Raw genomic sequence first — 17677 nt, 5'->3', positions numbered from 1 at the left:
GAGTTCTGGTAGTGCCTAGCTTTGCAATTACTGCTTTCGTGCCTTTGTCCAAGTTCAGTTTCCCCACTCCACGAGCGTAATGTATTCAGGCAGCAAGTGTTATACTGCGAGTTTGGAATGGACAGGCAACTAGTATGCTCTTGTGCATCACGTGAAGATGTGATGACCTCTTTGATAACCTCTGAGAAATGTCTTACTTGAACAAAAATGCACAACAAAATACACTGAAGCAGTACATCCACGTTCTAGTAATTTATTTTGTAATCTCCAGTAGCACACATACAATTTCCAGTTAAATCTGAATATATATATATACACAAGTATATATATATTTATGAGTTTTACCATGTTACTACTTAATCACGTTCTCGCTTTAGCTTACCACAGAGTTGTATGCTCTGTGACTCATAAAATGTTAAGATACGGAATACAGTCTGCAAGATAGCTCAAGGATTAAGAACGCACACAGGTTATATGTCATAACTGAATGAGGTGCAAACATGCCCTGTAAGATCCCCTGGTAGGTAACGTCATTGTGACTGAAATCTTGACAATATTCTAGAAGAGAGCTGTGCATTTCAGAACGTAGAAGCATGATTTCTCATGGCAACTGCACGTACCCGTGTTGGCTCTTCTCCAACCAATAATTAAGGAGCAGATTGAAAATAACTTAAGAAAAATGAACAGTTCCTCAGTTTCTCATGCACTCACTTCAGCACCAGCACTTTCAATCCATCCACTGCCCGCAATAGGTCCGCGTGCTGAGGAAAAAGCCTGGTGCAAAAAGGTTTAGTGTAATTTAGGATAGAAACGGTAGAAAATATTAGTACAGCTTTCAATTCTTTTCAGAGAGTAATGTAATTCAGTGTATGACTTTCAGCTTGTAGTGTTAAATAGTCACGGAGAGTCTATCAGCAAGGTATAACTACCTTCTGTACGGTTGTTTCTGTATCTTTTTAAAAGCAGCAACAGTAGTGATACTGATTAAAAAAAACAAGCTGAGGTTGTGCCTCTTGATTTTGAGCACAATAATCACATCATTTTTCTTCTTACTGATCTTTCTTCTTACTGATCCGACTAAATGTTGCTTGGAGACTCGCTTCAGCTTCTTCTAGCCGTGTATCTCCTCTACCTTGGCAGTAAATGAGGATAAAATATTCCATGCAGGATGCCTTCTATGACCACATTTGGAAAGTCATCTGAAAAAAAAAAGACAGAAAACCTGGCTTTGTTATCTGTGTCAGCACGGGACAGGCGTTCTTGTGAAACTTAACTGGTTAAGGCCTTTTCTAACCTGTGTTACTGCATCGCTGAACTGCTTATCCACGTTGGGGATGTGCTGTTAGTAGTGCTGTTTCAGCACTAAAGCCGCTTCGGCGCAGCACTGGGCATTGCATGAATGCGCTGCCAGATTTGTAGCTTATTGATTTAAAGGGATGTTCTCATAGTTAATGCTGCTGGGCTCCCGCTCTTTATCTGAATCTCCTCTCACAAGGAAGATGGATTACACTGGCAATTCAATTTCTAACAAAATCTCAATATACTTGAAGGAATTCCAAGGGTGCTGCCGGGAATACTTCAAAGCTGCTTTTCCACTGTGGTTTACAGCAAAAGATGTTCAAGCTGAGGAGAGCTGGGGATGCCTTTGCCATACAGATGGTTATGTGAGGTAGAGAACATTTCAGATCAACACAGGAAGGCACCCTATTGTATATTGAGGGGAAAAAAAACCCACTATGTTATTAGCACAGCTGTGTAGGATGCTGGCACTTGAATTCTCACGTTACGTTGAACATGAAGGAACTACCTCCTGAAAGGCAATAAAATACCCGTGCAGAGGAATGGCAGGAAGTACGTTACTGAAGCAAACACCTTCTCCAGCCAACTCCCACCTTCTTGGCGATGAGTTTGACTTAAACTACCGGGCATCAGCAGTAAGAATTTCTGACTTCACATTTTACGACCTCAGAATTGCTCGTACACGAGGAATGGGTCTACCCAAAGATCAGACTGTTGCTTGCGATAGGTAACTTTCCACCCCAACCAGTTTTCTTCCCTTGGCTGTGAGTCTAAAGCACGCTCAGAAAAGGGAGATGCTGCATTCACAAAACTCATCAGATGCTTGACACATTTAGCTTCCTTCCCTTGTCCTTTTACTCGTATCACTCTAGAGCTAAAGCGGTGAGCAAAAGTCAGGCTTGGACTCAGTAAGAAAACAATACATCCTCATTTGCTTAGGCATTCCACCTCATCCCACATTAACACTGATGCTTTGAGTGTATTAAAGGCTCGACAAACAGAAGTATCTTAGGATACTGTCACAAACTGCACCTTCCACCATAAAGGACACACACACAGTGTTCTCTAATTTCTCATGGCAGATCATCACTACAGATCATCTGTTAATGTTTAGGATCCCGTAACAATCCCCCAAGTCCTGCAAGCTAAGCTCAGCTACCCCGAATTACCCTGATAACACTTTGCTGTTGTCACTAATGCTATTAAAAACACACCGCTAAGAGCAGCCTGAAGTTTTCCTTCTAAATTGAGCGCTGTGGTTCCAGCAAGCTGTTTGTACTGGTTCTGATGTAATATGCAGGATACTTTCAAACAATTTCAGACACTTTCAAGCAAGTGTCAGTAAATCTGAGGTCCCGTTTTCCTGCCTCTGCGGTACCATTTTAGTCCTGCAGCATTTTAGGTTTCTCCTTCGTTTTTCTCCAACACAGTAAAAGTCTTCTATTTTTTTAAACATTATGATAATTTTTTTAATGAAGACAAGTAACGTGAACTATACTCTAAAATCAGCTGCTTACCTCATTAAAACCCATAAATGTGCAGTTTCCTGTTTTCCCAAGAGACGTTGAGACGGGCACTCCTGTACCCAGGAAGGACTAACTCCACTTCTGATCTAAACAACTGTCGTAGCTGACCTTCTTCAAAGAGGGAATGCGATGAATAGTTATTTGCTAACTCACTTTTCGTCAGCTGGAGCAGCTCTGGCTGCTTTTTGCAGAGGAATCCATCACAGTGGGAACTGATCAAGAGACAACACTACAGAAAGCTCACTCTGCATTTTCTCCTTGGTGTAAACTGACAAGAAAGAAACCTTAAAGGCAGTGGTTTTTTGTGTAAATTGTTTTCTTTCTGGATAAGCTGAGTCAGCACAAAAGAGCCTCTGGACGTAGAGGTTGTTTTTTTTCCCCCTCTTTTTTTAATGCTAGAAATGGCATTCTACCTGGTGTTTTAATTCATTAAACATTAAAATAGAGAGTGATTTGCAAGTGAATTTTATCTTCTAGGGTCTTCAAAAATAAGAATACTCACCTGCCATATGAAATCCTAAATACTGTATGTCAAAACCAAAAAAAGAATGCCCTAGCAAAGGCCTTGAAAGCCCTTTGTGTCAGCTGTCATTAACAAGATCTACTTAATATTTAAACATGCATAAGGAGAGGCATTTATCCTGATCCAAAGTAAAGCAAAACTGTATAGTTACAAAATTCACTGGAAAGTTACTAATGATTTCCAGAGAAGGAATTTCAGCCTTACTCAGTGTACACATTAGGGAAGGAAGATAAACATCATCACAGGACTGCAAAACCTTGCATGAGGGCTGGAAACATTTAAGCACTGGCTTTGCATTTCAAGATAACTACATAAAGTCCATTTTATCTCCCAGAAATAGTGTGCGAATGAATGACATTCATAATTTACACCCTCTTCTATAGGAATCCAAGTCTGCAATGAAGACAAGCGTTACACGGTATGACTGAGATAAGCAATATGACTCACTAAACTAATGCTTTAACACAAGGTTTAGTAAAAGCAACAGTTCTCACAATAAAATGACAAATCCAGGTGGAACACGGTATAAAAATGGCGTTTCTTTAATCCCTGCACCTATTTAGTTTTATCAAGAGAACAGAAGATACACTCTCTAAATTAATAATGCAGAGAACTTCGAAAAAATGGAAGGAGAAAAGGTTTACAACAAGCTATTTCAAACACTCTTTTGAAGAACGTATTAAGAGACGAAGGCTAACATAAATGCTCTGCGAACACATCCATTATGTTTTAAAGTATACATTCTTTTTTTCTTTCTTTTTTGTGTCCCTCTCAAGAGCTCTAGGGGTTATAAATGATAAGAAGTAGTAATAATCCAAATGGAAATACAAACAGGCTCACAGCAGATCGACTGGTGTTTAGGGAAAAAGCACTGATAAAGGACTGGGCCTCTAAGTTCAAATCCTTCAGGCAGAGCAGCCCCAAGGGTCAACTACAAAACAAGAGAAGCCATGTCCTGAGTCTTCTGCTTTGAATTCTCAGTAGGTTTATCTGAGAGACAACTGGGAGAAAAAACCCATCCTTTTATAAATCACCACCCGCCCCATCCCGAGCTGCTACGGCTTCTCACTCAAGAGCTATTGCCTTATTGGCAGGTTATTAGGTTTCAGACCAGTGCTGTTTGACTCAGCTTGTATTAATAATAATGCAGTCGGCGCGGTGCAGGGCAGGTCATACAGCACTGTTAACAGATGACAAGTTTGATTACCGTTGGCTTTAGGCAAGACATAGGGATCCCTCAGGAACAGCAGCACAGGCTGGTGGGACAGTTTGCTGCAAAGATGAAGAACAGAGATGTCGGTGCTGGGGAGCAGTAAACAGGGCATTGTACAAACCAGCTTCGATAGAACAGGTTGCCAGGCTGCTCAGGGCCACGCTGCATCCTGCATGCTGCTGCTGCTGCAGGCAGGCTCCTCTCACAGCCTTCCCATGGTGGGCACACTTACAGCAGCCACCTTCAGCCAGCGTTGGCTGCTCTGCCCTAATGGCATTCTATGGGGTTTTGTAGGGAATCTCTAAATACAAGCAGTAAGGCATGCTCAAGTGACATCACAGATAGATGCAGCTAATGCAACAGATGAAACTAGCCATGGCATGTAACAAATAAATCCCACTACATTGCTAAACTGCTCTGATGTTGACAACCGTAAGGAAAATGCAGCAAGCGCCCATCATTTCAAGTAGTTTATGAAGCTGACCTCACAGAAGGAGTAAGAATAGAGCTCACCTTGATTCTTCAGACTCTGTTTCATCAAAAGAGCTGCAATTAAAGTGAAAGGAAACTTCCGTTACAATAAAATTAATAAAATTACTCTACAATCAAAAATAAACAAACCCAAATCCTTCACGAACCATCAAAAGGAGCAAACTTCCCCTGGTCTGCTGCTGCACAATGCAGTGAGAGCACTGAATGTAGGAGGCCATATTACTTTACCACTGCTTGGAAATATCAGCATCCACTCTCCTCCGATGGGTTCATAACCATATCTACCTATAAAGTGACAGGGGTGTAATCCCACTTGGGGCACTGGCTGATATCATGAACTACAAGCGAATGCTACAAGCCTGCCAGCTTGCCCCTGCATTACTAATGCCTGATCATTTATTTATGGACAATATGGATTTAGCATATAGAGCTTTCTGTAGCTGTTGAGGGTAGTGTGGCTGATGACATCACACTGACTGCACAAGGAGCATATTCACTTCTACACATCACCCTCAAAAGCAGAGTATAAACGTGTTATAGTAGAATCGTTTCTACAGATCTTTAACATTAACTGTGCCATAACTGAACAGTGATTTCAGTATTTTACTGCTCACTTTTAGGATGGCCAAGCAACTATTCCCTGGGAAAAATCATGGCTTATGATGAAGACCTTATCTTAATGGGAATGCCCATGTAGGGAGGTAGGGAATGGTTTAAGGATCTGCTGAAAGGATTTCCTACTGAAAACCAGCAGCAGGCTTATTCCCATGCAGAATTAACTAGAGGACCATCCCTTTCTCTCCAGCTCCATTCTGGAGCTCCATATGTCATGGTGGTTTTGGTTTAGCTCCACAACTCAGCAGTGCAACCGGCTTGATCACACACCTCTTTAATGGAGACAACAAGCTTACCGAAGATCAGACCTCTGACCTCCAGAGACCACTCTGAACCCGAAGCTCCTCTGCATCAAGAGGGTCCCACCATAACCTGCATGCTTTTCAACCCACCCTCTCCCCACTGCAGGCACATGGAGTATTCTCTAAGAGGAAAACTGACACAACTCCAATGCTGCTGGAAGTTCCAACCACGTCAGTTTCTGCAGTGAAAGAAATGCTTCTCCCTACAAACCCCACTCATGATAACACAACTTCCAGTCACACTGTCTGTGCAATTTCTCTACGCTCACCACGATCGTAACACGAATCTTTTCCCAACCCCAGGAACAGACCCTTACCAGAAGAGGGCAGTGGGGCAGTCGGGGTCATTGGAGAAGGGAAACACCCCTTTTCAAACCCAGAGAGGGTGAACACAGAAGTGATCACAGAATGAATTTCTACTTTGACCAAATATTAAGAATAACCATAAAACAGACACAAACAAGTGCTTTCTATGCAGGAAGTATTTAGGAATGTCTTCTAAAATTCACCGAAGTAGATACTTTAAGAACTATGAGAAAAGCCTATTCCATCTCTTCTTTACTTTCCAAGAATACTACTTTAAACTTTGCTTCTGCCTTTAGAGAAGCTGGATTTATTTTATCACATTTTGAGGATATATAAACACACTTAAGTGAACCCAATGCCCATTTATTTTACGGTGCTGAGATCTGGCAGCAAGACCATTTTAAGCCAATGAAATTGCATCAGCGTTGAGTGGATATGGGCTTTCTGGCCTCCATTTATTTTTCAGTAAATGAGAGCTTACCCACAGCTTTCTGCTTTTGGCAGGGTAGGCACATGTCGAACATTCAGGAAATCAAGAAATATTTTAGGAAGCTCTTCGTTTTCTAAAATGACTGTCTGTAATAAATGAAAAAAGAAAAAAAAAAAAGGGACAACAAAATCAACAGGTTTTTTTTACACGTTAAACATTGCACTCTTCTGTTCAAACTACCAAAACGTCCCCATTAGTAACATCATTAGTTTCTGTCTCTTTACTTCCGTGTTGGTGGAAGAAAGAAGCCTCAGCTTGTTAGAATTGTATTAATGCACATCTTAGGAAATGCTAACAACGTGAACTCTTTGCTTGGCTTGGCAGATCAGCACGCAGTGTGCTCCCCATCCACGCCGTGGTTCCTCAAGATGGAGCTCTGACCAGAGGCCTGCTGGCCAGACCTGACACATCCTTCCCCAGCACCAACATAATGGCTGGGAGCACTGCACCCTCCTTTGGTTTTCTGCAGGTAAGATGATTCACAATTTTTAATGATTTAATCGAAAGTACACTTAGAAGCACATGGCAAATAAGTGAAATGCTTACGTGCACACTCATCGTGTAAGAATAACTTTCAGTGAAAGCAACAGAGCTCTGTCAGTTTTGTAGAGGCACGATGAAAAGCAGCAGCTGCTTTCCACAAGGCAAACAAAACAGTCCACACACATAAGCAGATGTTTGAGTACAGTACTTCCATACAAATGAAAGCCATGAGCTGATCTCCAAAGTGCTTTGGTCTAGGACAAACATAGACACAGAAGAAACCTCTCTAGATTTATAAATAGATGGGTAAATACAAGTGGCTGCACAAGAAAAGCTGCCCCTGTTCATTCTGTTCATGTTTGCATTCTCGACCAGAAGAAACAAATGTAAAGAAGAAATACCAACAGTGGTAGGAGGAAATGTAACTCTGCTTACAGGCAGATAACTTCTTCCCATGTGTGTATTCTAATGCTGTACTGTCACTAGGATGGTGCAACAGCACGTAGAGGACAACACGCTCACAAGGAAATGAGGCTGGAAAAGACTTGTAGAGGTCATCCACTCCAGACTCAAAGCAGCTCATACTGAAGTTTTATAACAGACATTTTGGTTAGCTGTGTAAGGACATCACATACAGTGTGCAAAGATGTAAGGAGAGGCATTTGGAAACAAAGCTATTTGGTGAATGGCTCTTTTTTCATGTCACGTTTGCAAGTATGCATTCAGAACCCACATTTCTTCCATAGCTGACACCATCACCAACAAGTTAAATGAACAGCTGGGAAAAAATGCAATTTTCTGTTCTAGACTGTAACAGATCCAACAACTTTTACAGAGGAAACAGAAAGAGCTGAGTGGTTGGCAGGTTTTAAGCCTTTCAGTTCACCTCTATATGAAGATGCTGCATTAAAAATGCCACTTCATTTGCATTCTGTAAAATCAGCACTCTGCTGCTGCAAAATTTATCTTGCACTGCAGTCGGGTTATGCACAGAAGGAGGAGTGGAGGTGGATGCATATTCAGAGGGTGTGTGAATTGCATAACAATGTCCACGACACGCTCAAATAAAACCATCTCACTAATTATGTTAAAATGGACAGCTATAAAAAAGTTGTTTGAAGATGCTTAAGGGCACCCAACACTTGTGTGAAACCTCACACCTGCACCTCCCGGCAGCTTCGTCCCAAAGAAAAGTTGCCTGCTGAGGCACAGAGCAGTGATTGCCAGGAAAGAAAAGGAGAATGTGTTGTTGCCTAAAAGGAAAGCACTCGGCAGCTGTTACGAACCTATTTGCTGCTGCTCCTGCTCACTCTGGATGATGAATATTGCATTCTATTTCCTTCCATTTTTTTTTCATGGCATGCATCATGTCAACTCAAACCCTGATAATGTGCCCCGACCAAACGTAGCTCACAAAGAAGAAAAAGGAAATAGCTTTTCTTTTAGTGTCCTACTGAAAAACAGATCAATAACTCTACTTTCCAATAAGCTCTTCAATAAACTTCAGGAAGCAGAACTTGCAGGGAAGCAAAGGCAGTTTTACACTGTACTGCATTCTGGATGCCACCTCTGCTGATAGGGAATTTTGCCATTTCCAGAATGGGAAGAAAAAAAAAAAAAGTATTTTCCAATAAATTTAATGTGATGTTGTTTTAAGGATTTACAAAATAAAGTGCAAGTGGATTATACTAAAAAGTGGGTAAATAATATACCAGCTTCGCTGGCTTCAGTGCAAAAAAGGGCCAGCACGTGATCCAGCTGTTGAGTACAAATGATAGGAGCTGACCTGCTGCATAGGCATACTTTTAGAACAAAACTTGGGAAGAACAGAAAAACAGCCATGCTGAATTAAGGACATCTTTCCAGCCGCATTTTCTGTCTCTGGTGGTAGCCCAAAGCGTCATAGAATCATCATAGAGTCATAGAATGGCCTGGGTTGAAAAGGACCACAATGCTCATCCAGTTCCAACCTTCCTGCTGTGTGCAGGGGCGTCAACCAGCAGACCAGGCTGCCCAGAGCCACATCCAGCCTGGCCTTGAATGCCTGCAGGGATGGGGCATCCACAGCCTCCTTGGGCAACCTGTTCAGTGTGTCACCACCCTCTGGGTGAAAAACTTCTTCCTAAAATAAGTGTGCATAGAAAAACGTCTAAGCATTCTCAACTTTGCATTTAAGTTCTTCAAACATACTGTTAGATCAGAAGTAAGTGCTTGTGTAATTGGCTTAGTGCATTTCCAACATCCCACCATACAACAGATCTTTGACTTCTGACTGAAAACTTCAATACGATTTTACAGACGTGGTCATCCGTAAGGAAAGAGCTGAGCAGGTAAAGCCTCTGAACCACAGTCTGTAATTCGTGACGTGAGGTGCTCAAAAGTCACCCTCATTCAAGTGGATGTACGACCTCCACTTCTAAACATGACTACACCTTGCTTGTCCTGCAACCAGAAACTCAACGATAATAAAGCTTCACCATTAGTTTATCAGTAATGTGGTTTTCTAATGCGTCTGAATTCTATGAAGACGACAGCAATGAACTTCAGATATGGGCCCCAGTATGTTAAGTGGACTAACTAAAGACAAAAAACAGGACATGTATTGCTTCACTAAAGAAACGGCCCCGGGGAGCTAAAACACCCATCACAAACAATCCCTGGCAGATTTGAGAAGTGACTCCAAATGTACAGTCTTCAAACTCATTGATCTCAGCTGAACCAGGAGCACAAATGCTGTATTTTCTTAAGAAATCGTAAAGGGTATTTATCCGTTACTGTCATCCCTTAACGAACTACTCCATCCTGCAGAACAAAAACCCAAAAGCAACAACAGTAAAAAAACAGAAGCCACACACACACACAGGGAAGCCCGATGTTTATATCAGCAGAAATGACTTTTTTTTTGGTTATCAAAAAGGTGTAATTATTACGATGCAGCATAAATCACGAAGACCCCAATTTTTCTACCTTATCAGTTTCATAAAACCACGTTCCCCAAGGACGCCATTGATTGGTTGCACATGTTCTTTCTGTGACATCCAAAATACTTAATTGTCGGTCATCTTTTCTCCTTCAGCAAGTAAAACACAGCCACAAAATTGCACGGGGATTTGTTCTGCCTTAACCTTAGCGAGATGCCATCATGCAGTGGAAAACAGTGCTAAAATATCACAGGATAACGCTCTCCAGCAGGGGAGACATATAAACAGCATAATGATTTCCCACGAGTTTCCCTTTTAGAAAATTGTCACTAAAGCCAGGGTAAGCGGTGACATATCTTCACAGAGGACACCGTGAAATCGAACACTGGCATTCTAGTTAGGTCCAAACCTACTCATCAGCCAATTATAACAGTAACTGAACAGCCTGCTGAAAGCCCGAGCAAGACCACTCCGCTAACCTTAGGAGATCGTAGCATCTGTATTGTTCTCACAGACTTTTTTTGGTAATTATTTTTGTTTTTTTTTTAATGAAAAGGACTTAAAAGTAATAATTCCTTACAGTTACCCGTCCTTCCTTCTCAAGGTTGCTGGAAGGGCCATTAGAGAGAGAGCAATGAGCGTGGGGAGCGGAGTTTTAGGGTTTTTAAGAGTCCTTACAGACTCTTCCCTTCAATCGGGTTTAGTTTGAAATGCTGTGCTGTTAGGGTGAGAAAGTTCATGACAGTTTTTCCTCTCTTCACAGGCAAAGATGCTTCACAATACCTAATTCAGCGGTGCAGCTAAAAAGGGGGAGAAGAAAATCAATACGTTCCAGCTACTGTAAGTAGGCTGGAGTGTCAGTCTCCACTGGGACCAAAAACCCACATCTTTTACAGCACTTTAGTCTACATTCTTCTATTAACCTGCTTTCCCTGAACTGCTTTGCACAGTCCCATGGAATGATAAAAAGGTTACCAAAAGAACTTATTAACTAAGAAACAAGCAGAGAGAGGAACCAGACTTCTAAGAACAAACGTTCCCCTTTCTAAATAGCAGAACGGTGCTTTGCATTGCCCACTACGCAGAACTGTGAAGAAGCTCACCCCTTTCTGTAGTGAGAATGTAGGGGAGCTACATCTATCAGCAGGAATTGTTTCTAAATACAACAACTATACTGTCACATTAAGGAACCACCACTTTTCATTGCCACCGAAACATTCACTGATGGGCACTTCCTCAATAAGAGGAAGTACCAACCATGTTTGAGGTCTGTCCAGATACCGTATGTGCAACAACACAGAAGTGACGATCTATGCAAAGTTCCTGCTAGCCAGTGCTCAAAGACTACCTAACAAATAGAAACCAACAGGAGGCGTGTGCCACTTATACAGCAGAGCTTGAAAGGGAAGATAGCCTGGACTGTAGGTATTGTGGGACGCACAAGCCCAAAAGATAGTACCTGGAAGTTAAACTCTCTGAACTTCAAGACTAGAGAATAGTGAAGAATTCCCACACCAGCTTACCAATCACTTTTTTTTTTTTTAATCTTTCTGATGAATTCAAAACTCAAATACATCTCTTGAGTGACAAAACCACCAAAACCATCTATCACAGCATCCTCACGCTAAACGGGATAAATGAACTAGATAGCAGCAACAGGTTAAACTGGAACACCGCTGAGGATACGTGGGCAGAAAGTTTCACAAGAGCCTACAGCCTGTTAACATTTTCACTTTTGCCTTACCTGATTTCCCAGGCTGGATGTGGCTCTGGGCAGCCTGGTCTGGTGGTTGGTGACCCTGCACATAGCAGGGGGTTGAAACCAGATGAGCACTGCGGTCCTTCTCAACCCAGGCCATCCTCTGATTCTAAGTTTAATGCACTGGAGTCGTTTTAATTAAAAATCTACCAGGTAACTTTCAAGTTAGTGAGTGCTTTATTTAGAGGGATAGTTAATTACACCCTTACAGTTCCAATTAATGCTTAACTACTAAGTGGAGAGTGAACTGATGTGGTTAAAAAAAACAAAGCAAAACACCGACTTCCAAAGAGTACAATTTTAGCTGCAGAACAGCTAAAACACAACAGTGTTTGTAAGTATCTATCTTCATGTTTAATTTCTAGACATACTAAAATACATCCTTTTTTTCCCCCCCTCCCTTTGTGTTTCATTTCAAAGAGAGAACGGGTTTTCCATTTTTTTCTTATATTGGTATCTTTTCTGTACACTGTATTTGCAGGATGATTTTTTCCTGCTCTCCCAAAAAGCACTCTCTGGATGAGCCCTACCTGAGCGTGCTACAGACTATTCTGCAGCAGATGCAGATGTTGGATTGGAGGTTTTGGTCAGATAACGTAGCTTCAAATGAACTGAAAAAGCCCACTGAAACAATGAAATACTGAAAAGTCCCCGTAAGGACTTAAGAGTAGCCTTGAAATAGTATTCTTCTTTGCTTTTTGGCTCATAGGAAATATTCAACAGCACTAACTCATATTGCTGGCTTTTGCTGGGAACCAGGAGAGTCAGGTGGTTGACAAGCAATCAGGAAGTTAACTGTGAAAACAAATCTTGCTTTCCACAAAACTGACAATTTCATGCAAATGTCATCAAAAATCCAGAAATCACCTGAGGATGATTCCCCATCCACACTGTTTGCAGAAGGAACTGTAACAAAAATGCTTTTCAGCCCTACAATAACTTATTTCGTCTCCCTGATATTTTCTTGTCAGACATTTTGGGTCAGAGTAAACTCTTGAGTAACGATTCAACATTCCCTTTGAAACTAATTAGACTAAGCAGCAGGTGCCCACTCCAAAGTCCAAACAAGTGCACGCAGAAAGCAGAGGGAATTTACTGCTCTTGGGGTTAATGAACTCATTGTGTCATTTTTTGCAGAGGTGAAGAAGGGGCAACCCACCAAATACATACCAAATACATTCAGATTTATGTTTGTTTTGATTTTCTTTTTTTTTTTTTTTAAGTTTTGAGAGTTGGCAGTCCTCTCAACAGAAAATTTGGTGCTGTATGAGGACTGCAGGCTACTTTGTTAGGATCTGCAATGCTGTGAGAGCAACAGTAAGGCAACTGCTATGCTTAGTTTTAAAATACAGAAGCTTTCATTAAATTTTAATCATCTAAAAAAGAAAATACTACATTGCATTTGCGAGATATTTACTCCTCTTCAGCAGCAAATGCTGGTAAAAATCTCTTTCATCTTTTGCTGAATGATTAATACAATATCAATTTGCTTTGATATCCAAATTCTGGAGATAATGAGGTGGCTTCTTATACAAAAGCAACGAAGCACAAAGTAAGTTTTTACCACTTACACACTCAGAAATGGAAGACAGGCTAGCTGAGGAAACTGAAGTCAGCTCTGATAGCATAAACAGATAGCACAGGAATACAATAACAACAACATAAGGGTATGCGTTTTAATTTGTGATAGCAACTGGTTTTCTCTAGAAATACTGTGCACAAAAAAACTCCACTTAAATATACCCAACTTTTCCAGATCACATTAAATTAACATCTGCTCGTAATAGTTCTTATGTTTAAAACATTTCCCTGGCCCCATAGGAGGGCGAGATCCAATCAACTCATAACAATGCGGTAAATGCTTGGCTGACAGCAGTACACATTGATTCTAAAGCATCTGTTTTCTGAAGAAACGCTAAGGTTTGTCCTCTTTGAAAAACATTCCTTAGACTTCTTTCCATCTTAAAGGAGACCCAGGACTTCCCCATGCTGGCAGCAGCACTCCTCTTCCAGAAACCAGCCTGCTAGTTAAGTGCAATGCTTTGTCCTAGGACAACCATTGCTCTGCTCTATTCATGGCGCTTTATGATATATCTGCATCTCATTAAAATCTGTCGAAGTTATTGCTTTTGAATCCCTCGGTGCCAAAACACTGCATTGAAACCCCCTTCAAATACACTGTCAGAAAAAAAAAAAGCTCTTTTTGCCACCCCACCATCTCCTGGAAAGATCCAACAGCAAATTACCAAAGCCTTCACTCATCAGTGACACCAGCTGTGTGCAGAACCCAGCCCAGCACCTCCCAGTCTGATTTTCTCTTGCAAAGAAGCTGACAGTCTTCACACAAATGAGAAAAACTATGTATAAATTAAAAAAAAAAATAAACAAACAAATAAATACACCAACGGGGAAGACAGGTGTAGGCTTTATGGTAGTGAATCCTGGATGCTTTCTGCAATTCCAGGCACTTGCTTGCTCGCAGAGTCGATGTGCAGCAAGCACAGCCCTTGTCAAGAATTAATGTTATTGGAAGTGTTAGGAGTAGACAAAGTGGCTCTCCCTTTCTCTGCAATCATCAACGCTCTGCTTTTTGTTTTTGTAATGCTGCTAACGGAGTTACAGGGTTTCCTACTTTTTATTATTCACTTCCCACCTCCCCCAAGAAAAGCCTTAACACACACACACACAAAGAAAAAAAAAAAAAAAGGCCAGGAAAAAAACCCTTTCCCTCCCTTCCCCTTTTCAAGCCCACCACCTTGGCAAAAAAAAAAAAATCCCCTCACCTCTCTTTCAGTGAAACGAGCGTGCCCTGTTACATGCTGCTCTGTAACTATAGGAGCAAATCAATAGCAGCTGAATGCCATCTGCTTCGGCAGCAGAACAGCACCAAAAGTGTGAGCAATGCATCTTCGCTTATTGAAAGGTTATTTTATGCAAGTAAACAATTCATCGTCTTCTTGCACGCTTGATGCTCATTTACCACTTCTGATCAATAAAATATGCAAAACAACAAAAAAATTGAATCCTAAGAGTAGTTCTGATGCCACTGTGATAGTTAATCAATATCAGGTCTCTGTTCAGTAAGGCAGGCAGTAGGGTAACTCCTTTATTGCATGAACCCTGGAAAACGTGTGGAAATGTGTCTCGTTGCCTCTAACGTATGGTCTGAGCGAGAAACACAACTTCTGCCCTTCAGATTAAAAAACGGGGGATGAAACTGAAAACACCGCTTCCATTTCTTGACTTTCTTACGCCGGCCTGCCTGATGATCTGCTGCACAGAACCTGCTGTTATGCTGTTAATTGAGCTATGTCACCATTAGCAGAGATACTCGGTTAAATGAAAGCCGTGACGAGGCTCGTGCTGGACAGCGGCCCACTGAAACTGCTCCGCCTTATTAAGCCTTGGTTTTCAATGTATTTATGTTTCAGGTGAACTCAGTTTTTCTGTTAAAAACAAACTGCTATGGGAATTTCTCTTGCACGGTGTTTCTTTTAGTCAGACCACAAACTGCCTTATTGCATTAAGCCTCCTGACAATTGATTCAAGCAGAATACTTCTCTCCCACCAAAGAAAACAACATCATTTTTACAGATATTGCAGAACAGACCCACCAATCTAAACGGTTTCCAAAAATAACACAGAGTACTTGAAATAACAGTTATTAATCACAAAGGCTCTCTTCTCCAGCGAGCTCTATCCCCTACATTAAAAAAAAAATATTAATTGCTTTCTCATTTGAGCGGTAATTTTGTTGAATATGTCAGAAAAGCAAAGCCACAAATTAAGCTGCACACTGTATGCTCTGATTTGTATGTTCTCATTCTTTCCTGTTTGCGTGTAGGAATGCAATTATTCAGGCACAAGGCCTTTATCTTAAGAACAGGAAAGCTTTTGGGCGCTCCACGAAAATAATATCTTACCTTCATTTAAAAGAGCAATCCACAACAGCAACAGAAGAAAGCGTGCATTCTATATATTTGCAACACAGGCACTTCCCAATGCATTGGCCACGGACTTCCAGGAAATACTCATTAAAATAAGCATAAGCAGACTGCACAGAAAGACATTTCCCATCAAAAATAAGGTGTTAGAACCAAACAGTAACTAGTGGTCAAGCAGCAGCACTCATAAATGGGGAGAAAATAATCACTTGTCCATTATTCACTTCTCATAATTCTTTGAACAAACAAGCTGTACGAACACATCTATAAATACACATGCAGAGAACTTTAAGGCAACTGCTGGTAATTAATAAAGCACAGAACCACACGTATGAAAAAAGTCCTCCTTTAATAACAAGATACACGTCGGGCATGGGTTTATCAAAATCTGAATGAGATTAATTTATGAGCAACACTTCAGTCTTTTCATCCTGGAATCCTGTGAGAACCCAACCTTTAGCTGTAATAGGTAGCTGCCTCTCCTGCAAGCTCACAGCAAGCTCATTCCACATGCCTTCTTCAAAAGCACATATGAGCTGGTATGAACTCCAATACACAGTTTGATCACATTTACAGAAGCCAAAGCAATTTTGATCAAATTAATAATACAGAACATGGCAGCAAAAGTGCAGTAGCTTTGAGTCAATGACCCAACTAGCAGCAAGGGTATAATTTAAAGTCAGAAATTTCCAGTGCATGCACCGTTAACCACAGTGAACCTGTTACTGCTCTAAAGGGAATTGTTTGCCTCTTATTAGATTTTCTACAGCACAGCCATAAGTGATAAATGTACTGCTGTACTCACTGTCAAGTTAATCAATGCTGCCAAAGTTTTGTTGACCTAACAGTAATCCATAAAGTGAGCGGCATTTTCTCTATCCCTATGACATCTTGGTCCTCAGCGGGGATACAAATCTTACAACAGCATCTTAAAAAAAAAAAAAAAAGGAAATGAAAAAACAAAGCAAAGCAGAGGGCGGGGGAGGCATCTTGAAATTTCTGCCTCTAAATGAGCAGACGGAGAATTCCTTGTCTCTCCGAGAGATCGCTTAAAAATGAAGGCCTCACAGTGTGTTCAGTTTGACGGCTAAAATGCTAGCAAATGAATAACTTCACAGAAGATAAAGCCTCGCCTGCTAAAAGGAAAAGAGGAAACAGCACCGGGAGCCTTCTGAGGAAACAGCTGTGAACACGAAGTACGTGTGACGACAGGTTGGTGCCCCGGTTCAAACACAGCAATTCCGAGGACAGCAATGTGAAAGTAATAATGAAAGATCGCCTGCAATTACAGTTCTCTACGGCTGCACCTGGCTGTAACTCACCGCCCACGAGAGGCAGCAACACCGAAAAGAAGAAAAAGTCAGGGAACAATTCCTGGTAGAACAAGCTGCTCCATAAACAAACTGCTGCCGTGCTCTCACAAGCAATTATAGGCATATGAAATATGAATTGCCATTGATTTTTTCTTCTAGAGGTCACTCTGCTCCATGTTTTACGCACTCCGGGCATTTATTTGGGTGGCAAACTGACAAGTTCTTGCAGAATTAACGGAGCAATGTAATCTTTGTTCAGTCACGGGTACTTCATTATGGTTCTGTTCTTTGACACTTATCCCTTCCAAAACTCACCAGCGAGGGATTCCTCCATAAAGGTGAGAACAGTGCAATTACCTGTGAAAAGAGATGATCCCAAGTTGGTCAGGGAGTGCTTATTTACCTCCTCTGTGCTGATGGCCGACAAGCAGCGTCAGTGGGAGGCTGCATTTATTACAGCACACAGCTCTGCAGATGAGGTTCCAATTTGG

General features: G+C 41.3%; 1 protein-coding gene across 11 annotated transcripts in view; it reads right to left on the bottom strand.

Moving 5' to 3' along the window:
* Window positions 1-239: 239 nt before the first annotated feature.
* SNX24 (sorting nexin 24) overlaps window positions 240-17677 on the bottom strand; it is a 76223-nt gene continuing 58785 nt past the window's right edge. For 9 of the 11 annotated variants that reach the window (XM_046905300.1, XM_046905298.1, XM_046905305.1 and 6 more), the window contains 5 exons: window positions 6758-6852; window positions 5075-5107; window positions 4556-4620; window positions 2817-2936; window positions 1063-1199 (listed from right to left, as the gene is read on the bottom strand). In XM_046905300.1, coding sequence (XP_046761256.1) covers window positions 2821-2936; window positions 4556-4620; window positions 5075-5107; window positions 6758-6852 — 309 coding nt within the window. In that variant the 3' untranslated portion in view covers window positions 1063-1199; window positions 2817-2820. Of the gene's footprint in view, window positions 1200-2816; window positions 2937-4555; window positions 4621-5074; window positions 5108-6757; window positions 6853-17677 lie in introns of all 11 variants that reach the window. The other 2 variants (XM_046905304.1, NM_001101649.2) reach the window with 1 other exon arrangement.

This window comes from Gallus gallus, chromosome Z (assembly GCF_016699485.2).
Source record: "Gallus gallus isolate bGalGal1 chromosome Z, bGalGal1.mat.broiler.GRCg7b, whole genome shotgun sequence".
NCBI classification, from domain to species: Eukaryota; Metazoa; Chordata; class Aves; order Galliformes; family Phasianidae; genus Gallus; species Gallus gallus.
Note: the sequence above shows the minus strand (reverse complement) of the source record. Positions and strands in the feature narration are given on the sequence as shown.